The sequence below is a fragment of the Antechinus flavipes genome, chromosome 2, assembly GCF_016432865.1.
Source record: "Antechinus flavipes isolate AdamAnt ecotype Samford, QLD, Australia chromosome 2, AdamAnt_v2, whole genome shotgun sequence".
In the NCBI taxonomy this organism is placed as follows: Eukaryota; Metazoa; Chordata; class Mammalia; order Dasyuromorphia; family Dasyuridae; genus Antechinus; species Antechinus flavipes.
Window position 1 is genome coordinate 505,457,773 of NC_067399.1, and position 24,269 is coordinate 505,482,041.

The 24,269-nt window shown below is 42.2% G+C and overlaps 1 protein-coding gene across 2 annotated transcripts in view; it reads left to right on the forward strand.

The window, feature by feature from the left end:
• Positions 1-24,269, forward strand: part of ADAMTSL2 (ADAMTS like 2) — a 47,030-nt gene that overhangs the window by 19,251 nt on the left and 3,510 nt on the right. The window contains exons 12-18 of one of the 2 annotated variants that reach the window (XM_051980284.1): positions 43-418; positions 8,959-9,056; positions 16,462-16,588; positions 19,034-19,247; positions 21,809-21,964; positions 22,995-23,165; positions 23,265-23,441. In XM_051980284.1, the coding sequence (XP_051836244.1) occupies positions 43-418; positions 8,959-9,056; positions 16,462-16,588; positions 19,034-19,247; positions 21,809-21,964; positions 22,995-23,165; positions 23,265-23,441 (1,319 nt within the window). The remainder of the gene's footprint in view (positions 1-42; positions 419-8,958; positions 9,057-16,461; positions 16,589-19,033; positions 19,248-21,808; positions 21,965-22,994; positions 23,166-23,264; positions 23,442-24,269) is intronic. The other variant, XM_051980285.1, reaches the window with a different exon arrangement.

Here is a 24,269-nt window from a genome sequence, read left to right on the forward strand (position 1 = left end):
ATTCTTTCCATTTTGTTCCCCCTATTTTGTTTTAAATATCAGATTCAAATACTACCCAAGTGGTTCATGCAGGAGAAAAGGAGAATCAAGACACTGATGCTCACTTTGCCTCCCAGGAGTTCCTCTCAGAGAATGCCATCTCCGACCAACTTTTGGGCAAGAACTCTGATTCTAAAGAGTTTGTCCTGAATGTAACAGTGAACAGCATTTTTGCTCAAGGTGACCCACATCACCCAGGGAACTCCCCCATGGACAGCCTCTATTTGGATTATGAGGACAATGAAGGGGCTTATATCCTCAATGGTACCTACTTGGAGCTGACCAGTGATAAGATGGCCAATACATCATCAGAGACACCGTTCCCCAATGCCAGTGCAGCCCTCCCTAGTTCACCAGGAAACAGGACACACAAAGCAAGGTAGGAAAATTTTTCCCACATCCATATCCTATGTCTTTGGACATCTAAGGACTGTGCTCTACAGGGGAAAAGGAGCACAGGCTTTTCTTCACATTGACTGAGAGATCACCATCTCTTCAGAAGATTCTTACTAAGTACAAATGTCGGTAGTTCATCAGGTGGGTAGGTTGAGGGAGTTACGGAACTCTTTATATTTATTCAAGGAATATTGGGTAGGACACTAGAACTGGATTCCTTCTTTTTTCCTAGTGTCTAGCACAAGATCAAGATCAAGTTAACATTATTTTCCTTCTTATTATGCTGATGAGTTAGGTAAATTAGGATAAAGTCTAATAAGCATCAAGACCCAAGTTAGGATTGAAATTCATAGGATTGAAAGGTCCAGACTCCTCGATTTACAGATGGGGAAACTAAAGCCTAGAAAGTTTACTGCCCAAGATCATATAGATAAAAAATAGAAAAGCTAGGATTTTAATCTAGGTCCTTTGGCTCTAAATCTATATGGTTTTTTTCACTGCACCATTAATTTTTGAAAAGGATCTTCTAAGTGAATGAATGGACTTGTTTTGTGGCATCCAACTCTGGTCAACCTTGACAAAGATTTTGAAGCAGACAGTCCAGGTCTTGTATCAGGGTGCCATTAAACTCATATCCTATAAAATCACAGAACTTCTTAGGGTTACAGAATTTTCAGAGCTTCTGAGATGTAAGCTACGTATTGTGATGGACGTAATGCTGGGCCAGGTGTCAGGAAGAGCTGAGTTTAAATCTGGCCTCAGATATTATTTATGTGAACTTGGGTGAGGCACATATCTTTTCTCTGCCTCAGTTTCCTCAACTGTAAAATAGGAATCATAAAAGCACCTACCTTGTAGGTTGTTGTAATGATCAAATGAAATAAGATCTGCAAAGCTCTCAGTACAGTGCCTGGCACATGATATGTGCTATGTAAATGTTATTATTATAATTATTATCGTTAGATAGAAGAAACTTAAGAGGTATCTTAAGTTAGTCCGTGTTTGAATGGGAATATTTTCTATAATATCTCTGAGCAGAGGATATTAAGGCTCCATTTGAAAGAGCTCTAAGGAAGTAAAACTTATAGCCTCTTAAGGTAGCCCATTCTCCTTGTACGTAGTTTTAATTACTAGAAAGTTTTTCTATTGAGTCAAAATCTTCATCTCTGCAACTTTTCATCTATTTCACTCTTTTCCCGAGAGAAAGAGATGTTTATAGTTGAGCAGCATTATCTTATGGTCTATTAGAATTATATTAAGACACTGTGAAGCCAGGAGAAAGTTTAGATCAGAAACCTGGAACCAGGCAGCATGAGACAGATTAGGGTTAGTTGCCTCCCTGTACCTGGGGGTAATTATAGCACCTGCTCCCTGCTCCATGACATATTTAAGTCATTACATATTTAAGAGAATTATGTCAGGGGCTCAGTTTCTGAGAATGAGACATTCTCCCAAAGGGGTGACTGAGGGTCTTGCAGATCACAAGACAAACAGATTGATCTTTCTCAAGACAATAAGCTTCAAGACAAAGTTACTGATGTTCTATTTTTTCCCCCTTTTAGTTTCATTTCCAGAACTGACAAAGCCCAGGGAGAGGTGGGGAAGAAGGCTCCCCAAGTTGTTTCTGGGAAATTTAGTTTTCTACTACAATGTGTTGAGCTGCCCTCCTTTGTAATGATTCACCTCACATTATGATGTTACAGACAGTTCCTTGTTCTTGATAGAAACTGCTTTTCTCTTGGAATGTTTGTGTATATTCTCTTTGGAATGTTGTGTTTTTATGGTAGCAATGGTAATGGTGATAAAATTTATAATAATCACTGAACTGAATCCCAGGTTCTCCTGGGAAGCTTTATATTTGGGACCTTAATTATATGGTCTCCAAGTTTTTTGGGTGGATGATTAAGAAGACCCTGCCTTGACACTAGGAGATCAAAATTACAGACAATTCCAGGCTGAACTAACTCATTATTTAGTGGGAAGATAGGGTTTGCTGGGATTTTGCTTTTGTTTTTAGGTTTTTGAGAGAGTAGCAACATCATAGTTGGTTTTGAGGACATTCAACAAATCTTGAGAATTTCTTATATATTAAGCCTTTTAGCTACTTAAGAAATTCCTTTCTTCTCCTGAATTTGCAGAATTGAGCTAAATAGAACAATCAAATTTCTTTTTAGAGCCATACTTGTATTTTTTTATAGAACACTTAGTAATTTTATAAGTCCTTCAAAAGGTTAATAAATCATATAATTTGGATTTAAGAGGTCATTGACATGTTGGAGAGCATCCAAAAGAAGGCAACCAGAATGGTGAAGGGGATCTTTCAGTAATAAATTTAATGATTTACTAAGCACTTATAATAGGCCAGGTATTATGATAAGTGCTTCACAACAGTAATATAGGTACTTTTATTATCCCCATTTTATAGTTGAGAAAACTAAGGCAGACAGAGGTTAAGGTAGAGATTAAGTGACTTGTCCAGGATTACATTGATGCTGAGTGTTTGAGAATGGCTTTGAACTCGTCTTCCTGACTATTGGTCTAGTTATCCACAAAATAATTAGCTGTTCCAAGGTTATGATATATAATGATGAGTTGAAGGAACTGAGGGAGGGTGTTAAAACTTGAAGAAGAGAACTTTGGGGGTTGAAGGCAGTGGATAGTATTTCTGGTATTTGAAAGTCTGTAATCTGAAAGAGGATTCAGACTAGGTCCCAGAGAGCAGAGATAGAGCAATGAGAAGAAAATAGAGAAGCAAATTCAGGTTTGATGTAAGGAAAATCTTTATCATTAGACCAATTCCAAACTGGATGAATGAAATCAGGAAGTGGCGCTTGCTACTCACTAGAAGTCTTCCAACAAAGATTGGATGCCTGGTTGTTGGAAGTGCTGCAGAAGAGATTCTAATTCAGGCCTGGATTTGGATCAGCAGGTCACTGAAGGCTCATGCAATTTTAATTCTGTGATTCTGGTGCCGTTTTTGATGCAGAGTTGAATGTCCATTACAAATAGACCAAACCAAAAGATTCAGCATAAAGGCAGTAGATGCTCAATGTTGAATAAGAGCAGTATGGAAAGGACCCTGGGTTGGGGGAGGAGGTGTTGGTCATAACTTTGAGGCACAGGAAAGTTTTAGAAAACTTTGCGTGGTTAATAGATACATCTGTATTCTACTTCTAAATTTATGTAAAGGAGGGAAACTATGGCCTTCCTCAAATTGCTTTTTACCGGTGTTTAGTCTGCCCCCAGACTCAATGTGGTTGAGGTTTTCTTCTGCAGGCAGGACAGATAGAACCTGTCTCTGAAGTGTAACTTGCATGCCATGTGGCTGGGGGGAGGGCCATCTCCGGGGCTCTCTTGTTCCTTGGCAATATCCACAGGAACAGAATTCTCAGAAAGTCACTTATCTCTTCTCTTTTCAGTGCTCCACAGGGGTCCTCATACTTTTTAAATAGGAGGCCAGTTCACTGTCCTTCAGACTGTTGGCGGGCCAGACTATAGTAAAAACAAAAACTTTGTTTTGTGGGCCTTTAAATAAAGAAACTTCATAGCCCTGGGTGAGGGGGATAATCATCCTCAGCTGCTGCATCTGGCCCGCGGCCGTAATTTGAGGACCCCTGCTCCAGAGCATTAGGTGGCAAGATTCTCCTGGGAAGCTTTATATCCGGGACCTTAATTATATGGTCTCCAAGTTTTTTGGATGGATGATTAAGAAGACCCTGCCTTGACACTAGGAGATCAAAATTACAGACAATTCCAGGCTGAGAATTTCTGCCAAAAGGAAGAGATTATTCTGACACTACTTCCCTCCCCAGCCAAAGCATTACAAGATAGAGCCACCTTCATTAACTCCCCATTCCACCACCAGGCCATCAAAGACTATGGAATATGGAGGGAAAACTCTTTAATTGTCTCCCTATTCCTATTTCTCTATCTCTGCCTCTGTCTGCCTGTCTCTCTTTTTGTTCTATTTCTCTCTGTCTCTGTTTCTCTTTGTCTCTCTCTCTCTTCTTCTGTTTGTCTGTCTTTTTCTTTGTCTCTGTCTCTGTGTCTCTCTCCCTCTATAGAAGTTCTATAATAGCTTACTGCTGTTTGTACTCAGATGACAAAGTAGAATAATAGTTATGTCTGCTCTTCCATGTGGTCCAGAGCCTAAATGTTTCCAGATGACAAGACATTTCAGTTATTTATAAGCCAGCACAGGACAAGAGGGGACCAAATGCCTTGGTTCATTTAAAGACCACCCTCTAAGCTCTAAGATACTTGGGAGGGGGGATGACTTCTGGATCCCGGGGCAGGTCTCAGGGAATTTTAGAGAGGGTTGCTTTTCTGATAGTCAGGGTGTTAGAAATTATTGATCTTTTAAAAATTGAGATGCTATCACATCTTTCTGTGTTAGTGAAGGTGTAACTATTTAGTGGTCAGGGACTGAACACAGAGGCCCCTTCTAGAAACATAGCTTGGTATGCTGGAAAAGGCACTGGGTTGGAAATGACTTAGCTTTCAGTCCTATCTTGTTGTATGACCTTGGGCAATTGTTTAGGATCTGTGTTTCCTCATGTCTTTTATGAGAAGAGTGGATTAAATGATCATTTGGGTCTCTTTGAGTTCTAAAAATGTGATGATTCCATAAAATTGACTTAGATTTTTGCCTAGGACATTCTCATTCACTCTGAGGGAGTGATTGAAGGGTGAATGAAGGAATGAGTGAATGAAAAGCACTTGTCAAATGCTTATTGTGTGTAAGGAACCATGCTAAGCTATAAGAATAGAGATGCGAAAGAGAAATTGTTTCTATCCCCCAAAAGTTTACATATAAGAGAATGGAGACCAGAGAAGGCTTAGAGAGTTGTGACCCAACTTTCTAAGGAGCTTCATTTCCTATAGGGGTCCTCTAACACCCATAACTGGAGTTTCTCTTGTAATTTGTTTAGGATGTCACCCAGAAAAAACCTCTGATTTGTATATGTGTATAATGGTGGGGCAGAGAGGCAGTTGTTTGTTCTGGGTGAGTCTCAGAGAAAGGCAATGTCTTATATCATTTTTGCTGGTGGTGCCAGATTTAGAGATATTCCCTCCGGGCCAAGGAACCATCAGGCGATGAGGCGGGCACGGAGGCAAAGATGTTTGGGAGAGATAAAGCCTATGGTGCAATGAACTGAAAAGTGAGTAGGCTAAAATAGCCACGTCTCCCCTCAGTTCTAAACACAGGAAATTATGTCTGCCCAGTTGAAAGGTAAAGTCAGAGCGGGGGTCTGGAGGTTGAGAACGAACATGAAAAGAAAGGCTATTTCCATTCTTCTGTGTAACTGCTACAAACAGTTAAGGGAGGGGCCATTGGAATCAAATGTTCAAAACAAATGGTGTCCCTTTTTTAAGCCTTGGAAATTAAAAAAGAACAACAATCACAAAAAACAAAACCACAAAACAAAGCTTAAAAAACAGGCTATTTGGGGTTGATCCTTGACATGGGCATTTTAGAGCTTCTCCTGTCTAGAAATAGTGTAAGCTGCCTATCTCTCTGGGCTAGAAACAGCTGAACAATAATAGGCTCGAGTACTGTGACATGAGATTTTAAAACATCACAATTTAATAGTCTTAGTAAATCCTGAGCCTGGAAGTTAAGACATGACTCCAGTTAAGGCACAATATTGTCTATGGCACCCTTGGGCTACTTGGCCCATTGGTCTCATTTTTCTCTGGATGCTTCTTTTTGAATTTGTATTTCTGAGGATTTCTAAGAAGGAAACTTGTTGGCATTGTTTTGCAAATAGATGAGATGGTTTTGTTTTGTTTTTCCCCAAAGATGTGAAGTTTGCTGTGGTGGAAATACTGTTCAGTTAGTTATTCCTGAAAATGTCTTTTGTTTCTTAAAACGCAGGTTTTAAATAGCACTTTTTAAACCACAATCTCTCACTCTCACCAAATCAAGCATTAGTCACCGTTGTCACATATAACCAGGAAAATGTACCTAGACAAAGATGGTGGCTTTTCCTTACTCTGGAGGGGTGTGGCTCATTCAATTTCTCTTGGATTGGGGAAAATGGAATGCTGTTAAAAAACAGAACTCTGGATGCTATATGAAGTTAATGTGTTTTTCATGTCAAGCAGCTTGGTACAATGGACAGAGTACTGATTGGGAGTAAGAGGACCTGGGTTTAAATATCACCTTTGCAATATACAACCTGTGTGACCCCAGACAAATCAAGTCCTTTCTGGGATTCCTAATCTGTAAAATACCATTCTTTCCCTCTCTCTCTTTCCTCTTCCATTCTTTCCTTCCTTCTGCCTCCTCTTTCCTATTTTACAGATAAGGAATCCCAGAGAGAGACTCAATTTTCTCAGGGTGATATTTAAATCCAAGTCCTCTCACTCCAAATCAGTAATTTCCTATTCTCTTACTCTTCTCTCATTTCTTTTCTTTTCCATGAACTTCCTTTTTCTCTTCTCTTTTTAAAATTTCTCTTTCTTTTTTTTTTTTTTTTTGGTCCCATGTTTCTTTTTCTTTCTCTCCTACTTGAGTCTTCTGTCTTCTTTTTCTCTTTTCCTTCTCTTTTTCTCTCACATCCCGACTAAAATCCAGAACTGGGTCTGCCTCTAATAAATAGGGAACAACTATGAACATATTCATTAACTAGAGTCCTATTTGTAGGGATAAGTAAGGCCCCATGTCATCATGAGGGCGGGATTCCTCTGGGAAATGGAAGATGAGTATTATTCATACTTGCTTATGAAATTTGAACAGGAGTTCCCATTTTAAACCCACAGACGGTTTTAGTTGACAATAGCTGTTCAAACATGATACTGGTTTTTATACACTTACTATGCTGTAGTACTTTAGTTCACAAAGAATTCTATCACAATAAATCTCTGGAGTAATTTCTACCTTTCCCAAAGTGGTCATGTGGCCAGTAAGAAAAATCCATGTCTTCTGAATCTGCTAAAAATCTGGGTCCTATTAAGCTGACATGAACCCAAGATGACTTTTAGCTGATATCCCATGGCTCAAAGGAAAAGGGAATATATAACAAAAATATGATTTAAGACTTAAAAAGGGGCTTGGGACTCAAGTGATCTGATTTACATCAATTATATAGTACCCTTGATTATACTTCCCCTTGTATAAGCAGAGCTTGGGGTCTCTCGGGAAAGAACAAACCTTGAAGTTTTCCTATACCTCCTTTGCTTTTTCAGAACATCCTAGCTTCTACGAGAATGAAGCCCAAAATTTAGAGTTGCTTGTTTCTATTGATAAAACACACAAATTTAGTTTCTAAATTGAACATTTAGCTTGTGTTTGTATTTCAAAACCAGGTTATGGAGAAGAGCACACCTAGTAAGGCTAGATTTAATCTAACAATGTTATTTTTAAAAAAACTCAGTTAATTAACACTTAGCAATTTGTACTTTTCAACCTAATTAGCTGTATTGAACATTGCAATGAATGCATCTAAAAGATCAGTGCATGTAGTCCTGACTCTACCACTAACTATTTGATTTTGAATAAGTCACTTCCTTCTCTGGACTTCAGTTTCCCCAATCTGTAAAATGAAGGAGATGCATTAGAGAGTCCTTTAGCTTCATTCCAAGTTTGAGTTTCTATGCTTTGCTGTTCTATGTCCTGAGGTCCCTTTTTGCTCAAACATTTTTTATTCTAAGGTCCCTCCCAGCTCCACCACTTCCACATAATTATAATTCATCTGTACTCTCCTTTTAAAAAACAACTACAAAAAGCCAGTTGGTGTGTGTAGATCCAGACCTGAGCTGAAATGTGAACGGGGGAGTCAAGAGGAGACTTGGCAGTGCAGAGAGCTGGGGCTGCGGTACTCACAGCTGATTTTTATGAGGCTTTGCTGGCCAAGTGGCTGGTGTCCACCATTCAATTAAACATCTCCAGCTGAGGAGGGGGAAGCAGCAAGAAGTCAGATGTTTTCAGCCTACGAATGCCTTTTCTGCAGCCGAAAAAGCCTATAGCTTACCACCCCAACTCAGCAAAAGGAAAAGAGTTAAGAGTCAGGTTTTGAGAAGTTCACACTCCCAAATCTCATACTTTTGTAGGGAGCACTGAGCTAAGCAGAATGTCTAAGAAGGCCCTGAGCTTCTGATTCTTCACATCTTCTTCTGGAAGGAGATCCCATACCTTTAATATCTGAGTTGTTTCAGATAAGATTTTGAGCTGGGAAACAAAACAAATCAAAAAACAAACATGCAGACATTTATTCAGTTCTGAAATGTTCCTCTTTGCGGGTTCTTTTATCCCATTCTCTCTATTTCTAGAGAGTGGAAGCTCTAACTCTAACCAGGCTGGGGATTCTACTGGGGGAATCAGGACAGGTATGTTATTAAAAAATGAAACAAAATAAAACAAAACCACACACTGAAACAAAAACAACAACCCAAACAAGCCCAAACTAACCCCTTTCTATAACAAATTTCCAAAATCCAAGCCCCAGAATCAGCAGGAGGGTTCTGTGGGACAGGCTGGAGTTTTTCCTCGTCAATTTCTGTGGTTGGTTTTGTTTCTAGGACCAGGCCCAAGTCCAGGAAGCAAGGTGTGAGTCCTGCTGACATGTACAGGTGGAAGCTCTCTTCCCACGAGCCTTGTAGCTCCACCTGCACAACAGGTAGTTGTCATGCATGAGTTTTGATTTGCAGCCACCAATGAGCCCACATCCCAATGCATGAGTCATCATCATTACCTCACTATCACTTTCACCATCACGTCTCCATGATCATTGCCATGAACATCAACCAAACATTCCTAGTGCCACAGAATGTCAGATTGGAAAAGGGCCTAAGAATGGGTAGAATATCAGAGCTGGAAGAGGCCCTAGAATGTAGAATGTTAGAGTTGAACAAGATCTTAAAGAAGTGAGGATAGAGAACAGTGATATTCAGAGCAAGAAAGAGACTTTTGAACATAAGATGTTAGATATAACTTATAGAATTCTGGAATTGGAAGGGATCACATTTTAAAATATTAATTAGTTCATCAGATCCCAAACACTAGCTGTATCAAGGCCTTAGGCCAGATTAGGGCAGAACCACATTAAAAATAGAGTTGGATAATGTTTAACAAAATAAATAAAAGTGCAATATTCAGTTTTATTTGAGTTTGACACTGCTGTGTACACAATAAGACCACAAAGTTGTCCTTTAGAAGGTCATAAACCAGTTATGATTAGCTTGTAATTATCTATGCTAATGAAGAATAGAAAAGAATAATCCAGTCAAATAGATCTGATTTTGCCACATGTTTTCCCCCTAATAGATTTTCCTTCTTAATTGTACTTTGAGCACATGTGGTATTTAAGTGAATTTGTTTTCTAGACTGAACATAAGCTGATATGAGGTAAGGGTTGGAGGAGAGGAAGCGGTGTCTCAGAAACTCTTGGAAGTGGATGATCAGAAAAAAGACTACCCTGGGATTAAATATTTGTCTTAGGAAAAGAACATGTGAATAATTGAGAGTTCATAGTATAGACAGATATGAAAGAAACAGGCTTACAAAACAATAAGATATGGAAAAAAATAGCTTGAGGGAGGAGTGGATTTAAGAGCTAAATGATCTTTTCGATTATTGGGAGATTTTTTGGATTCGTAGAGAAGAGAAATTCATAGAGATGAAAGAATCAAGGTGCATCGTAGTTTCTATTAAGACTAAGTCTAATGTTTAAGAATATTCTAGTATCATCACTAAGATATTTGCCAATTTGAATTGATTTTCTGCTAATGGGTATGGGTTAAAATGAACCAAGTAGACTCTGGATCTTGGTCCCCATTAGAAGCAAGGGCAGATGGCTGCAGGTTGCATGCCGGGCGCCATGCCGTCTGTGGTCACAAAAAAGGAGGAAGCTAGCTGACCCGCATGGGATTGACCCCATAAGCCTTACCTTATTAGTACTGTACTTGATTAGGGAAACAAGCTGGTCAACCCCAAAGAAGCTTATCATAATATGACTATCCAGTATTAGTTTAAGTCCCTTAAAAATGAACTGATATTGGCTCTACACAAAATCTCTGATAGATTTGACTTGATCTTTCCATGCTAAGTAAAAACTAACTCTCACTGACCATGCAATCAGAATTAAATGGCTAGCTTAGAAAGCCTAACTTACGATGTGACCTCTGGTGGGGAAATTGTCTCTCTTCTCTGGGTCTCAATTTCTTCCCCCATAAAATGAGGGAGTTGGACTAGATTCCAAGGTCCCTTCCAGCTCTGAGGTTCCAGGACTCTATTTGGCAATAAAGATAGAAGTACTTTCTGAGACCAAATTTAAAGGAAGTTGGCTTTGTGATGGAAAGATGGAAAGTGGAAAGAATTCTTTTGCTCCGAGTCAGAAGACTGCAGAGTTCCAGTTCTGTCATCCATTTGAAGAGGGATGCTATGCAAGTTACTTCATATAACTGGGCTTTGACTGTCCCCATCTGTAATAATGGAAGGAGTACCAGCTAATTACCTCCATAAAAGCAGTGGTGAGGGTGAGGTGAAACAGAAGATGGGGAGAGGGTTCTGGGAAAAGGCATTCTTCATCTCATACAGGCTAGGGCCTATCTACCAGAGCCATGATATTTGGGGATTGGGCTCAGTTCACTAATTCACCCTGGATCAAAGCTTCTTAAATTGTGGATCACAACTCCATATGGGGTTGTGCAATTGAATATGGGGCTCACAAAAATTTGGCAACAATAAAAGATTTCTGAATGCAACAATCAAAAAAAATTCAAAACCAAATGCATAATGAATCTGAGGTGTTTCTGGCAGTGCTTGCTCATGTTGTATCGTGCAACTTCACTGCAGCCTTAGTTCTGAGCACACTACATGTGCACTTTGCACTGAACATGCACAAAGGCTGCCAGAAACACCTTGGCTCATTTTTGAGGTAGGGTAGCATAAAAAGTTCTTGGGTGAACAGGGATCATGAGTGGGGAAAGTTTGAGAAGTCCTGGTTTAGATAAGCAGATGGCTCCCTGCTTCCCTGGGCTCCCAGTTGTGCCAAGAGAGTCAGGATACAAAAATCAGCCGGAAACAGAAACATTATGTGATGAAGGTCTAGCAATCTTGGCATCCTACTCATTTTAGGAAGGAAAGCTGTTGCTTCAGAGAGAGTATAATAATAGACTCGTGTGCATGGTAATGATAATATACCCCTGTCCCTAGAGCAATACACAAAGACCTCAGTCCTATCAGCCTTAACCTTTCTACCTTCTAGCTCCCTCAGATCTTGTGTCTTGGAATGTTTAAAGTGGTAGAAATGTTTTAAGCTTCATCTCTTCCCCCTCCTCCAATCATCCACCCATGAATAAGATTTAATTATTTGAATATTGGTAGTGTATTTTTAGTCTTAAATGATCTGATTGGGTTGACACGGAGTCAGCAATGATGTTGAAATCTATATCTAAAATATGTTGTTTTAAGGGAGATCAAGAATGTTTATTTATGGTACAGTAGAAAGATTCTAAATTCAGAAGACAAATTCTTCCTCTGACAGTTAATGCCTGTATAATCTTAGGCAAATCACTTGTTGTACCTCTCTGATCTTCAGTGTCTTTGTCTGTAAAATGAGGAAATCCCTGAGTTCCCTTTCAGCTCCGTCTCTGTGCGACAAAGGAAACAATCTGATTTTTTACTGCTAATGAATTAGCCCCCAATAATGTCCAGAGGGATGACACTACTAGAATGTTAGAGAAGAATTCTAGTTTAGTGGACTTTCAGTTCTGTAGTCCCTGGGTGCTGAGGGATATTCAAATCAGATTGTTTATGAAAAGTTCTCCTCCCCTACTTTGAAAAAATAGTATCTGTTGTAGGGCTATGCTTTCTTTGGGGGGGGGGACAGGAGGAGGCAGTTCAGGAGGAAAAAAGTCCATTCTTTTCTCTTAAGGCAGTTTTGTATGTCTAACTTAAGCTTTTAGGAGATGGCAGCTGATAGGTGGTAGTGTGATGGTGGGGTTGTTTTATTTTCCTAGTATCTGCTGCAATGGAATTTATTTGAATTGGTTCTAGTCTGTAAGGTTGGGAAGAATACTCAGATGGCTAAGATCACAGGTGTAATGGGATATTAAAGAATGTGGTGATTAGGAAGAACCAAGTTGAGTGTCTTTGTTTGGTGGGGAAATTGATGTCCTCACCAGAGCCAGCCTCAGTCATTGAATTTTGGGCTTATACCAGTTAGCCTTAGAAATCATCTATATCATCCCCTACATTTTACAATGGAGAAATCAGAGATATAGATGAATTAGCTTGTCCAAGATCATGTTGGAGTCAGTTAGAACTAGTGTTTTAAGCCAGATTCTTCTGATCCCAAGTTTCTTTGTATTTTACCACAAGGTCCTCTCTAGTTCTAGAAAATCAGCTTATGGTTCTACTTTTTTCAGTCTCTTTAATTTCTAGCCATCATCTAAAACTCAACCTAAAGCCTGATTTCTCAGAGAGATCTTCATGAGATCCCCAGCAAGTAATGTCTTTTTCCTCACTTTGAAATTAGTTTGTATCTTTTGTATGCACTCATGATGTCCGGTTATAGTCCATTATTGTCATTTGTGTTGTATCCCCTTACTAGAGTGTTTTACCAACACTCCATTCCCCTTCTCCACTCTCTTACTGAGTCTCAGGTTCTTCATTTGTAACCTAAGAAAATTGAATTAGATGGTTTTGAAAGTCCCATCCAGCTCTGATATTCTATAGTCTATGTTTTTACATTCTATGTTTAAGATCCCTTCCAGGGTTAACATTCTATCATCTAAGTTTTCTGCCAGCTTCACATTCTATCTCCTGTCTGCTTATATTCCATGTTCAAAGTCTTTTCTAGCTTTGACAATTCCATAATCAAAGTCCTGTTGAGTTGTAATAGTCTTATGTTTCCAGCACTAATACTCTGTATTCTAACATTTGCGCTCTGAAAGTTCTGTGTTTTATGTTCTAGCATTCTATGTTTAAGGTCTCTTCCAGTTTTGACATTATGTGTTCTAAATTTCTGTATAGCTCTGAGGTTCTATATTCTAGAGTCCCTTCTAGTCCTAATGTTCCATGCTCAAGGTCTCTTCTAGTACTGATATTCTAACACTGATATTCTATGTTCTAACAATGGATTTTCTTTCAACTCTGAAATTCTGTTTTGAGAAGGTAGCCTTGAAAACTCTTATATTTTTCCCTTATATCTCAAGCAGAAAATACGATCCCTTTCTCCCCAATATTCATACTAACCTTATTATATATTACTCTCACTCTTTTAGGGATCATTTCGTTTCAGTTCAATTCCTTTTAAGCTCAACAAAGTGCTTGGTAGTGTTGAGAGACAGGGACAAGAGAAATAAATGAGACCTTGATTTTAGAATTGGATGTTTACTTGGGAAAATAAGGCTGAAATTCAGAGTGAGAATGTGCTATAGGCAAGTCAGGAAGGGATTAAAACACTTTCACAGTATATCAAGTCAGAATGTTAGAGTTGAAAAGGATGAGAGAGACCATTTCATTTCAACACTCTTTCCCCCCCCCCAAAAAAAAAAAAAAAAAAGAAACTGAAGTGGAGAAAGATCTCTATCTCTATAGAGAGAGACATGGAGAGAGACAGAGAGAGAGAGATACAGACAGAGACACACAAAGAGAGACAGAGACAGAAGATAAAGAAAAAAGGACAAAAGCCTGGGGTCTTGGACAGTGAGTCAGTGGCAAGACCAGAGCTCAAAGCCAGGTTTCTGGACAAAGAGTACACTACAAGGTTCTTTCCATTAGACCAAGCTCCTGCCCTACATTTTCTTTCTCTTTCTCTCCTACCTTCCCTCCAGTGTTAATCCCTCCTCCAGTTGTTGATATTTAGAGAAATCAGTGTCATTTCCAAAATCACTTTCACAATAGCATTTCCCATTGTGGTTTAAAGATTCAGTGTTCTCCCTAAGAGTAGTAAATATTTATAGCTAGGGAACTTTTTCCCAAAGAGACCCAGGAAACATGAGTCTGGCCTGGTAATATAGAAATACAACCATTTCATGTTTAGATGAATGAATTTTATTATGTTCACAATGCATGAGATTTAAAAATTATAAACAAGCTTTATAACCTTAAGTTATAAAGTTATTCTAATTTTAAGGCAGGACAACTCTGGCTGCCAAGCTTTTGGAGCAGGAGAAGAAGTCACCTTAAAAAGAATCCCACCTCTATCCCTCCAGATATACGTTTTCAACTTCACCTCCCTCAGAAACATTCACCCACCATTCCCCACTCACCTCTCCTTGTTTAAGTCTCCACTGTCTCTCCTTGTAATAATTATGGGAAGAGGGCATAATGATGGCTCACTTTTTCATTTTGTTCCATTCTTGACTGATACTTCAGACTCTTATTTATAGGGGTCTGAGAAAGATATAGGAGCAAAGGTGAAATTTGATGGTATTTTATATCTCCAGCCTCTCAGGAAAGCAAACCTTATCTGGTAGGAGTGTATTGATATTAGAATCCTGTGCTTTTTTGACCTATAAAAACCTCTGAATATTAGCATCTTTAGTATACAGACAGGAAAATTGAGGCACATTGTGCATAATTGTTAAGAAGCAGCATGGACTAGAGCCCTGAAGTTAGGAGGACCTGAGTTCAAATCTGGCCTCAGAAACTTAACAATTCTTAGCTGTGTGGCCCTGGGCAAGTCACTTAACCCCAATTGCCTCAGGAAAAAAAAAAGAAGCAGCAGCATGGACTAGGAAAAGAGTGCTGGATGGGGAGGTAGGAAGTAGGACCGGGTTCTAATTCTAATTCTACCCCTTGTTGTGATCTTGTGCATCCAGTGACTCCCCATTCACTTTCCTTGTATGCAAATGGGAGAAGGTGTAATAGAAAATCTCTAAGGTTCCTGGTGACTCTGACATTCTGTGGTTCAGATGAATCCTAGTTCATAGAACAGAAAAAAGGACCCCAACGCTTCTTACTCTGGGCTTTGTCCCTTCTGCAGAGGGAGCTAGCTCCTTCAGCCACCCGGACTCTGACTTTGCTTGTCACCCTGAACACCTTCTCTTTAGCGTCACAATGAAACCAAGGAGGAGTAAGGGAAAAGAAGACAGAAATTCTTTCAGGAGACAGAAGGGAGCTGATACTGTGCTAATACTTCCTTTGGAAAGTTATTCTCTGTGGGTTTTCCATGGAGGGGTAGGGAAGATGATCTTCCAGGGGACACTGTGCCTAAGCATGCTCCTGAGAGCCTCAGAGACTGGGGGCGCTGTCCTATTTGTTTCTTCCCAAGGAGGGAAGATTGGCCCAAGGCCCTGGAGTCCATCACCTGGCCTTCCTTTAATGATAGTTCCTATCTACCATTGCACTGGGGTATTAGGCTATGGTCCCACAGCAAGAAGCTCTTGGAACTCAGTAAGACAGAGCTGGCAGAGAGGTTTGCTATATACCATGAACCCTGGTAACTCTCTGGAAGAGCTGACCTTTCTCTGTTGGAGTTGGACCTGGAGAGAAATAGAAAGGGGATGGAGGCAACTTCCATAGCCCTCAAGGTCCCCCCCTGGAGGGTCTTTAAATCTCAGCCTTGGGTCTTTCTTGACTTGGTGGTAGAGGTCCAGTTTTGTCTTGGAGGAGAGCTAATCGGCTTGGGTTTATGGTAAGCTGGAGAGTTTTTGATGGAAAGGTTATGGAAAAGGGAGCTGGGGAGTAGGGAGCAGCCCCCCTTTGGTAGAAAGGCTCAGCATTTGGATGACCTGGGTTCAAATTTTGGCTCTGCCACTTACTCTCTATGTGAGATGGAACAAACTCTCTGACCTTTTGGGGCTTTCTCTTCCTCATTGATAAAGGGAGTGAGCTGGGTTGGAGGATCTTTAAGGTCCTTTCCAAATCCAAAGCTAGGAGTTTCCCAACCTCTGTGTTCGATAGCCTTGGCAAACTGATTGGCCAACAAACAGGAAAATGGCTCTAGGTGCCTCCTGGACGTTGGCAGGTCTGTGATGAGCAGCTCTTCCACGATCTGACCCATTAAGCATGTCAGGAAGGAACAGCTTTTTTCAAACTCCCAATGCACTGATTTTCCTCTGCCTTGAAACTAGGGGTCATGTCAACGTATGCCATGTGTGTCCGTTATGATGGGATTGAGGTTGATGACAGTTACTGCGATGCCCTGACCCGCCCGGAGCCTGTCCACGAGTTCTGTGCTGGGAGGGAATGCCAGCCAAGGTAATGTCTCCAGCACTTCTCTCCGCGGTCTCCTCTGGTCGGAACTCCCGGGCGTCAGTATTAGAACCTGTCCTGGAGGAGAGATGGTCAGACAAACCTCAAAGAGCTCTTGCTTACTGGAGACGTGAGAGATTCTCGGGGAGGACAGTGGGGCCGTCGCCTCCTTGCTGTTGTGGGGAGTGAGGAGAAGAGAGCAAATGAAGCTTAAACTGTTTCCTGAACAGATCTGCCGACATGCTTTCTGGGGACTGAAGGATGTAGGTAATAGTGATGGTGGCAGTAGTGTGTGTGTGGACATAGTGCTTTCTAATTCTACTTCTCAGGTGAATTCCAGGAAATTGGGATCAATCTATAGGGTGGCTCCTTTTTCCATTTCACTTGCCTTGAATTTTTAAAAAAAATACTTATCCCACATTGTCTAACCAGTTCTGGCCCTATGAAAGATTCCTGGCCCATCAGTTTTCTTTGTTCCAGTGATGATGAGATGAGGCTCTTTGTCCCTCACTAGACAAGGTTGTTGTTGCTGTTGTTGTTTTGTGTATGTTTGTGTATGTTTGTGTGTGTGTATTTGCATCCACAAGTACGTGTATCTAAATCAAACATTACTGACTATGCAGTCAAATTCATCTTCTCCTTTTTCTTCCCCCAACTCTTCCAGGCTTTCTATTTGCCCAAAGTAAAACCCTCTTTCTTCCAAAAGCAGTCTGTGTCTCAATTAACCTCTTCTCCCCAAAGACCAATCAGAGAAGAATGTGCCTATAAATGCCTGAGAAATGCCAGAGGGTAACTAGGCTGCCCTCATTTGCCAAAGGGGAAAGGGTAAGATGGGCAGAGAGTGCCCAGTGAACTGCCAAGCATTTACAAGTCCCTATGTAGCCTTTTGTTTCTTCTGGGATGTGTGGCCAGGACCAAATCAGAGTCACTTGAGACATCGGGGTGGTGTGGAAGGCATCCCAATTTCTGAGTGTAGAGCAAGGACTCCAAAGCAGGGTCGATAGGGTTGCTTGGTGAAGTACCTACCTTCTTTGCTCTTTCAGGGATTGGACCAGCAGTTGACTGAGCTGGACACCCTGTTCTGAAATCAAGCTGACCATAGAGCTCCATTCTTCCAAAGGACATTCACTCCTTTGCTCCAGTAGCAAAAGTTCTAGCTGTTTTAACTTTGACACATTGTAGGTTTGTAGCTCTAAAGTTAGAAGGGACCATAAACATCATCTCAGTCCAACCTCTCATTTCACAGATGAAAAATCTGAGATTCAGAAAGGTCATAAGTGACCATCAGAATTTAGAGGAAGAATTTATTAAGTTACTAAGTGTTAGGTATTGTGCTACTTTTTACAAATATGGTCTAATTTGATCTTCACAGAACCCTGGGAGGTAAGTGTTAACTATGATCCCCATTTTACAGGTGAGGAAACTGAAACAGGCAGAGATTAAGTGACTTGTTAAGGGTTACAGAGTTAGCAAATGTCCGAGGCTTAAAATTTGGTTTTCTTCTTGACTCTAGATTCGACATTTTAACCACTACACCATGTAGGAATCTGGAGAGTGTGAGTGTTCAAGGAAGACTAGCACCTCTGGGATGAGGGCTTGCTAAGCCCTTTTCAAGCTGCTCATCTACTTTTTTGGGCCCCCCTCCCTGCCACCTCTCCCCCGGCCCTCAACTGTTACTATGGCTCTAAGAACCTGTAGTTTGTGTACTTGTCACACCCTAATGCATCATTCCAGCAGAAAGTGTTGCCAAGTTGAGGGTAACTAAGCGACAGCCCCCAAACTCTGCAACGATTTAGGGAGATGTCTACCCAGGGAAGACTTCCCCCAGTGGAATGGGCAAACCATTTGTTCCAATGGCTGTGAAAGTGACAGAAGCAAACACTGGGGAATGCTTGGAGCTTGGTCCGACATCAAAAAGGCCCCAATGTCATTCACTGCCTCCTGGGCCAGAGCCAGTTGTCTTGACTTCTTGGTCACTAGACTTGGATGACTGGAAGAGAAAGTGAGGCTGGTGACTTTGTGCAACTCTGCCTCCTTTAAAGCCAATTCACAAACAAGTCAAGACAACATCCTATGATGTCACTGGTCCTCTGAAAACTAAGGACAAAGAGAAACAACTACGACCAACCAGGGGCTGGGAGCAGTACTAGAACAGGCAGACTCCTCTCAGGCCTACCTGATTTAAGGCTCCACCTAGGAGTCCTTCAAAGAATCACCCATTCTTCAGGTTGGAACCCAGAGGCTATCTCTACTTGAACATCACTATCTGACAGAAGAGCAAAGAAAAATCTAGTATCACCGTGGCCTGCAAGCCCATTCCACTTTCTGGAGAACATCATTTATTAGGAATATGGTTTTTCTAGCAAGTCTAAATTTTCTACTTCCTCCCACTTCTCCAAATCTGCCCTCTCTGGCCAAATTGTTGCTCATTCCTTCCTTTCTGCCTTGCAGGTGGGAGACCAGTAGTTGGAGTGAGTGCTCTCGAACCTGTGGGGAAGGTTACCAGTTCCGCATTGTTCGTTGCTGGAAGATGATCTCACCTGGCTTTGACAGCTCGGTGTACAGTGACTTATGTGAGTCAGCAGAGATTACCAGGCCCGATGAGCGCAAGACTTGCAAGAATCCAGCTTGTGGGCCCCAGTGGGAGATGTCAGAATGGTCAGAGGTAATGACAAAGAGTGTGTGTGTGTGTGTGTGTGTGTGTGTGTGTGTGTGTGTGTGTGTTGAGAGAGAGAGAGACAGAGAGAGAGAGAGAGAGAGACAAAGACAGAGAGAGAGAGAGAGAGAGAAAGAGAGAGAGAGAGAGAGAAAGAGAGAGAGAGAGAGAGAGAAAGATAGAGACAGAGAGAGACAGAGAGAGAGAAAGAGAGAGAAAGAGACAGAGAGAGACAGAGAGAGACAGAGAGAGATACACACACAGAAAGAGAGAGAGACAGAGACAGAGACAGAGAGAGAGACAGAGAGAGAGAGAGACGAGACAGAGACAGAGACAGAGAGACAAAGAGAGAAGAGGGGAGGGAGAGGGAGACAGAGACAGAGATAGAGAGAGAGACAGAAACAGAGAGAGACAGAAACAGAGAGAGACACACACACACAGAGACAGAGAGAGAAAAGAGAGAGAGAATTGTATGTGCTCTTGAATATTACTGTCAATTATTATTATTTTTTTTTTAAATATGTGGACCTCAAGTTTAGTAGGATAGCTAGGTGGTGCAGTGGCTAGAACAGAGTACTAGGACTGAAGCCGGGAAGACTCTTTGTGACTTCAAATGTAACCTCAGACCTCACCGGCTGTGTGAGTCTGGGCAAGTCACTTAACCCTCTTTGCCTCCATTTCCTCACCTATAAAAATGAGCTGGAGAAGGAAAAGGCAAAATACTACAGTATTTTTGCCAAGAAAACCCCAAATGGGATCACAAAGAGCCAGGCATGTCTGACAAACAATTAAACAACAATGCAATCACAAAATCATAAAAGGACACATTTGGGAAGGGACCTTGGAGGCCACCAAATCTCTGAAGGCTTCTGTTGAATAAGTCCATCAACAGGGTGTTCACTGTCCCATTTGACAACACATTCTACTTTGGGCAGTTGTGGTTATTAGAAAATTCTCTCTACCTCCTCCTCTAATTTTTCCTTCTATGCTGTGTACTTAGACTGACAAAGGGACAGTTCTGAGGGAATCGGTGTTGCTCCACAGCTCAGGGTTGAGTGATGGATAGGGATTCTCCAAGCGGGCCAGCATCCCCGGGGGAAATTATTGTATTTTATTTGGGGGAAGGGATTCGTTATGGCTTGAAGCTCCAAGTACTCTTTTTATTAGCCAGCCTCCTAGGGACAGAGCCAGCCAGTTTGGAGGAGAGCTCCCTGAACATGGGGATAAGCGATCCCTTGAAGGATCAGTCCAAATTCTTCTGTTTTTCTGAATTTCGGCCACCTGGACTTTGGTTTGAGATGAATGGAGTCGGGGCTTAGGAAATTGTTCAGCTCTTGTGGAATCAGTCTCCGGAGGAGCCGGAAAGCCTAGTTTGGTCACTTGGTGTGATCCCACCCCCCACTCTTGGCTTAAAGGCCATGACCTCCAGAGGCAAGGCTTCACATATGAAAGATAGCCTGGTCAGCACAGCAGTCAAGGGCTATTTTTCATGCTGACCCGCTGGGAAGAGGGGCGGAACTATTGATCCATTCTGGGTCCTCAGTCTTTCAGGTTTAATAAACAGTTATTGATTTGGGCTCTGTTCTTCGCCTGAGGGAGATACAAATATGCATAAGACGAGGTTTTTGTCCTCCTGGAGCTCTCAGAATTGTAGAGGGCTTAGGTATAGAAACAAATAATCACAGAAAATAGAACAAAAGTGCAAAAATGAGGTGTGCACAAAGGGGTGTGGAGATTCTCATTTCTCTGGAAAGACTAGGAGTGGCTCTGGGGCTATTGTCTTAGGAAAGAGAGAGTGACAATGTGTACCCACATTCCCGGTGGCCAAACCCCTGCTCATCCACCCCTGTGGGGACAAGAGCTGCCCCGCTCATTGGGGGAAATGTCCACTTCCCCCAGTATAGAAGTGGGTAGGGCAGAGCTTCTGTCTCTGACTCCATGTCATCTCATGAACTTTTGCTCATGACCTCATGGCAGAGTTTTCTTGGCAAAGATACTTGAGTGGTTTGCCATTCCCTTTTTCATTGTGTCCCCATTTTACAGATGGGGAATTGAGGCAAAAGGGGGTTATAGGATTTGCTCAGAGTTACATAGCTAGCAAGTGCCTGAGGTCAGATTTGGATGGATGTTTTCTTAATTCTAGGCCCCATGCTCTATCCACTGCACCACCCAGCTGCCCCCGGGGTTGGGTTGGGACACAGCAAAATTGGAAGTCAGTGATGTAAGGATTCAAATTCCCCTTTTGGCACCGTCATCTATCCTCCCCTCTCCATTCAGTCTCCAAGATAGAGATATCCAAAGTTGTCATATTTAAATGGTCTCTTACAACTGAGAGAGATAAAAGGTATTTATTCTAAGAATGGGATTTTGATATGCTACCAACTAGTAGGAGATAAAGGGTGGTAAGGTCCTTCCCAGGGTTTCTCAAACTAGATATAAATAAGAATAAAAATAAAATAATTCATAAGAATGGAGTGAGTTCTGCTTCCAGGTAAATAAATGTTTCTGGGTTGGGAAGAGGTTGCTGGATACTGACTTAGTCTTTCTGTTCTTTGTCCCCGGGTCTTCAGTGTGCAGCCAGGTGCGGGGAGAGGAGTGTGGTGACCCGGGATATCCGATGTTCCGAGGACGAGAAGCTTTGCGACGCCAACACAAGGCCGGTGGCAGAGAAGAACTGCACGGGCCCCCCCTGTGACCGACAATGGACCGTCTCAGACTGGGGACCGGTGAGTGGCTCCTGCTCTCCTAGGTCACCAAGCACAAGAAACACTCCTGAGGATAGATCTCTCTCTGGGATGGGCCTGGGGAGCAAGAGGGCAGCAAAGGTGAATCTGGAAAAGCACCTCCGGTGACTGGGGATGCTCGGGCCTTTTCTCCATCTTTTTGGATTCAGCCATTCTCTAAAAATAAGCTGTCACCATGGCAACTCCACTCACCTGAGGCCTGAAGCCCCTTCTCCTTTGGGACGAAGTCAGGAATAGTTAGGGCCAGGCAATCACCTACCTGGGATTCAAATTCACCTTCCTCAAGTTTTTACAATTTGAAACCTTCTAACACAGGGTGTTTTCTCTCCCCATTCCCTCTATTCTCCTTCCTTCCCTTTTATGCCACTATCTCATTCCTCTTTCCTCCCCACCCCCTCTCTTCCCTTTTCTTTTTACCTTTCTCCCCTTTCCACATTTCCTTTCTGACATCCTCTTTTTTTCCTCTGCCCATCTCTTCTCCTTGACTGCCTCCTTTTGCTGCCATTCTTGCTCTGTTCTCTTGCTGTCTTTTCTCTTCAAATTCCCTCCTTTCTCTCTCATTTTCTCTCTGTCTCTGAATCTCTCTGTTTCTCACTCTCTGTCTCTCTGGCATATGCTCTCTCTCTCTGACTCTCTGTCTCTGTCTCTGTTTCTTTCTCTCTCTCTCTGTCTCTGCCTCTGTCTCTTTCTCTTTCTCTCTGTGTCTCTGTCTCTGTCTCTGTCTTTCTTTCTTTTCTCTCTCTCTCTCTGTATTTCTCTCTCTCTGTCTCTCCGTCTCTCTCTCTCTCTGTGTCTCTGTCTCTGTCTTTCTTTCTTTTCTCTCTCTCTCTGTCTCTCCGTCTCTCTCTCTCTCTCTCTCTCTCTCTCTGTGTCTCTGTCTCTCTCTCTTACTTTCTTTTCTCTTTCTCTCTCTCTGTGTCTCTCTGTGTCTGTCTGTCTCTCTTTCATTTTTGTTCTCTCCCCCACCCCTGCTTTTTCCTTTCCTGGCTCCCGCTCCCTTCTCCCCTTGCAGTGCAGTGGAAGCTGTGGCCAGGGAAGGATGATTCGACACGTCTACTGCAAGACTAGTGACGGGCGGGTCGTGCCCGAGTCCCAGTGTAATGTGGAAGCCAAACCCCTGGCCATCCACCCCTGTGGGGACAAGAACTGCCCCGCTCATTGGCTGGCTCAGGACTGGGAGCGGGTGAGTGACCTTGCTACTACGGGAAGCCGGCTGGAAGCTGACCCCAAGTTCCTTCCTCATCTTCTCCAGGGCTGACCTTCTGTTTGCCTCTCCTTCTAGTGCAATACCACTTGTGGGCGTGGGGTGAAGAAGAGGATTGTGCTGTGTCTGGAGCTGGCTAATGGGAAACTGAAGACGAGGAGCCCCTCCGACTGTGACATCACCAAGAAGCCCACAGAGGAGAGTACCTGTTTCGAGAGGCCATGCTTCAAGTGGTACACCACCCCGTGGTCTGAGGTGAGAGGTCTGGGGTCTCTGCAAGTCTTGGGAAAGTTCTACTGCTCCAGAGCAGGCCAAGGGCAGGTTTTGAGGGCATCTACTGACGCCCGTGATCTTGGATCTCTCTGCCATGGAATAGGAAGACACAGAGATCCCTGAGATCAAATTACTTTTAATTACGACTCTGAGAAAACACAAGTTGGGATTTAAAGCCATGTCTCTTGACTTCAAGTCTGATGACCTTTCTTTTACTTTGTATAGGGTCCAAGAGGGTACTTTCCCCTCCCCCTCCTTTCTTTTTAGCCTGGGAGAGCACAAATGTCTTTTTTGTTCTTCCTGCCTTGTCCCATTTCTCTCTAGTCCAGGGGTTAAAGGGGAGGGAAGAGGAGGAGGACTATAGAAAGAAGAGGAGGAGGAGAAAGAGAGAGAGAGAAAGAAGAGAAGAAGGGGGAGGAGGAAAAGGAGGAGGAGGAAGAGAAAGAGGACGAAAGGAGGAGGAGGAAAAAGAGGAGAGAAGGAGGAGGAAGAGGAAGAGGAAGAAGGGAAGGAGAAGGAGGAAGAAGAGAAGAAAGAGGAGGAAGAGGAAGAGAGGAGGAGGAAGAGAGAGGAGGAGGAAGAGAAAGAGGAAGAAAGAAGGAGAAAGAGGAGGAGGAAGAGGAAAAGGAAAGGAAAAAAGGAGAAGGAAGATGAAGAGGGAAAGGAGAAGGAGAAAGAGAAGGAGGAAGAGGAGAAGAAGGAGGAGAGGATAAAGGCCATTCTCAGGGCTTGGAAATAAACCCATTTCTTCCATTTCTATGGATTTAATCAGGTGAAATGAAGTCAGTAGGATGACTGTGTAGGGCAGCC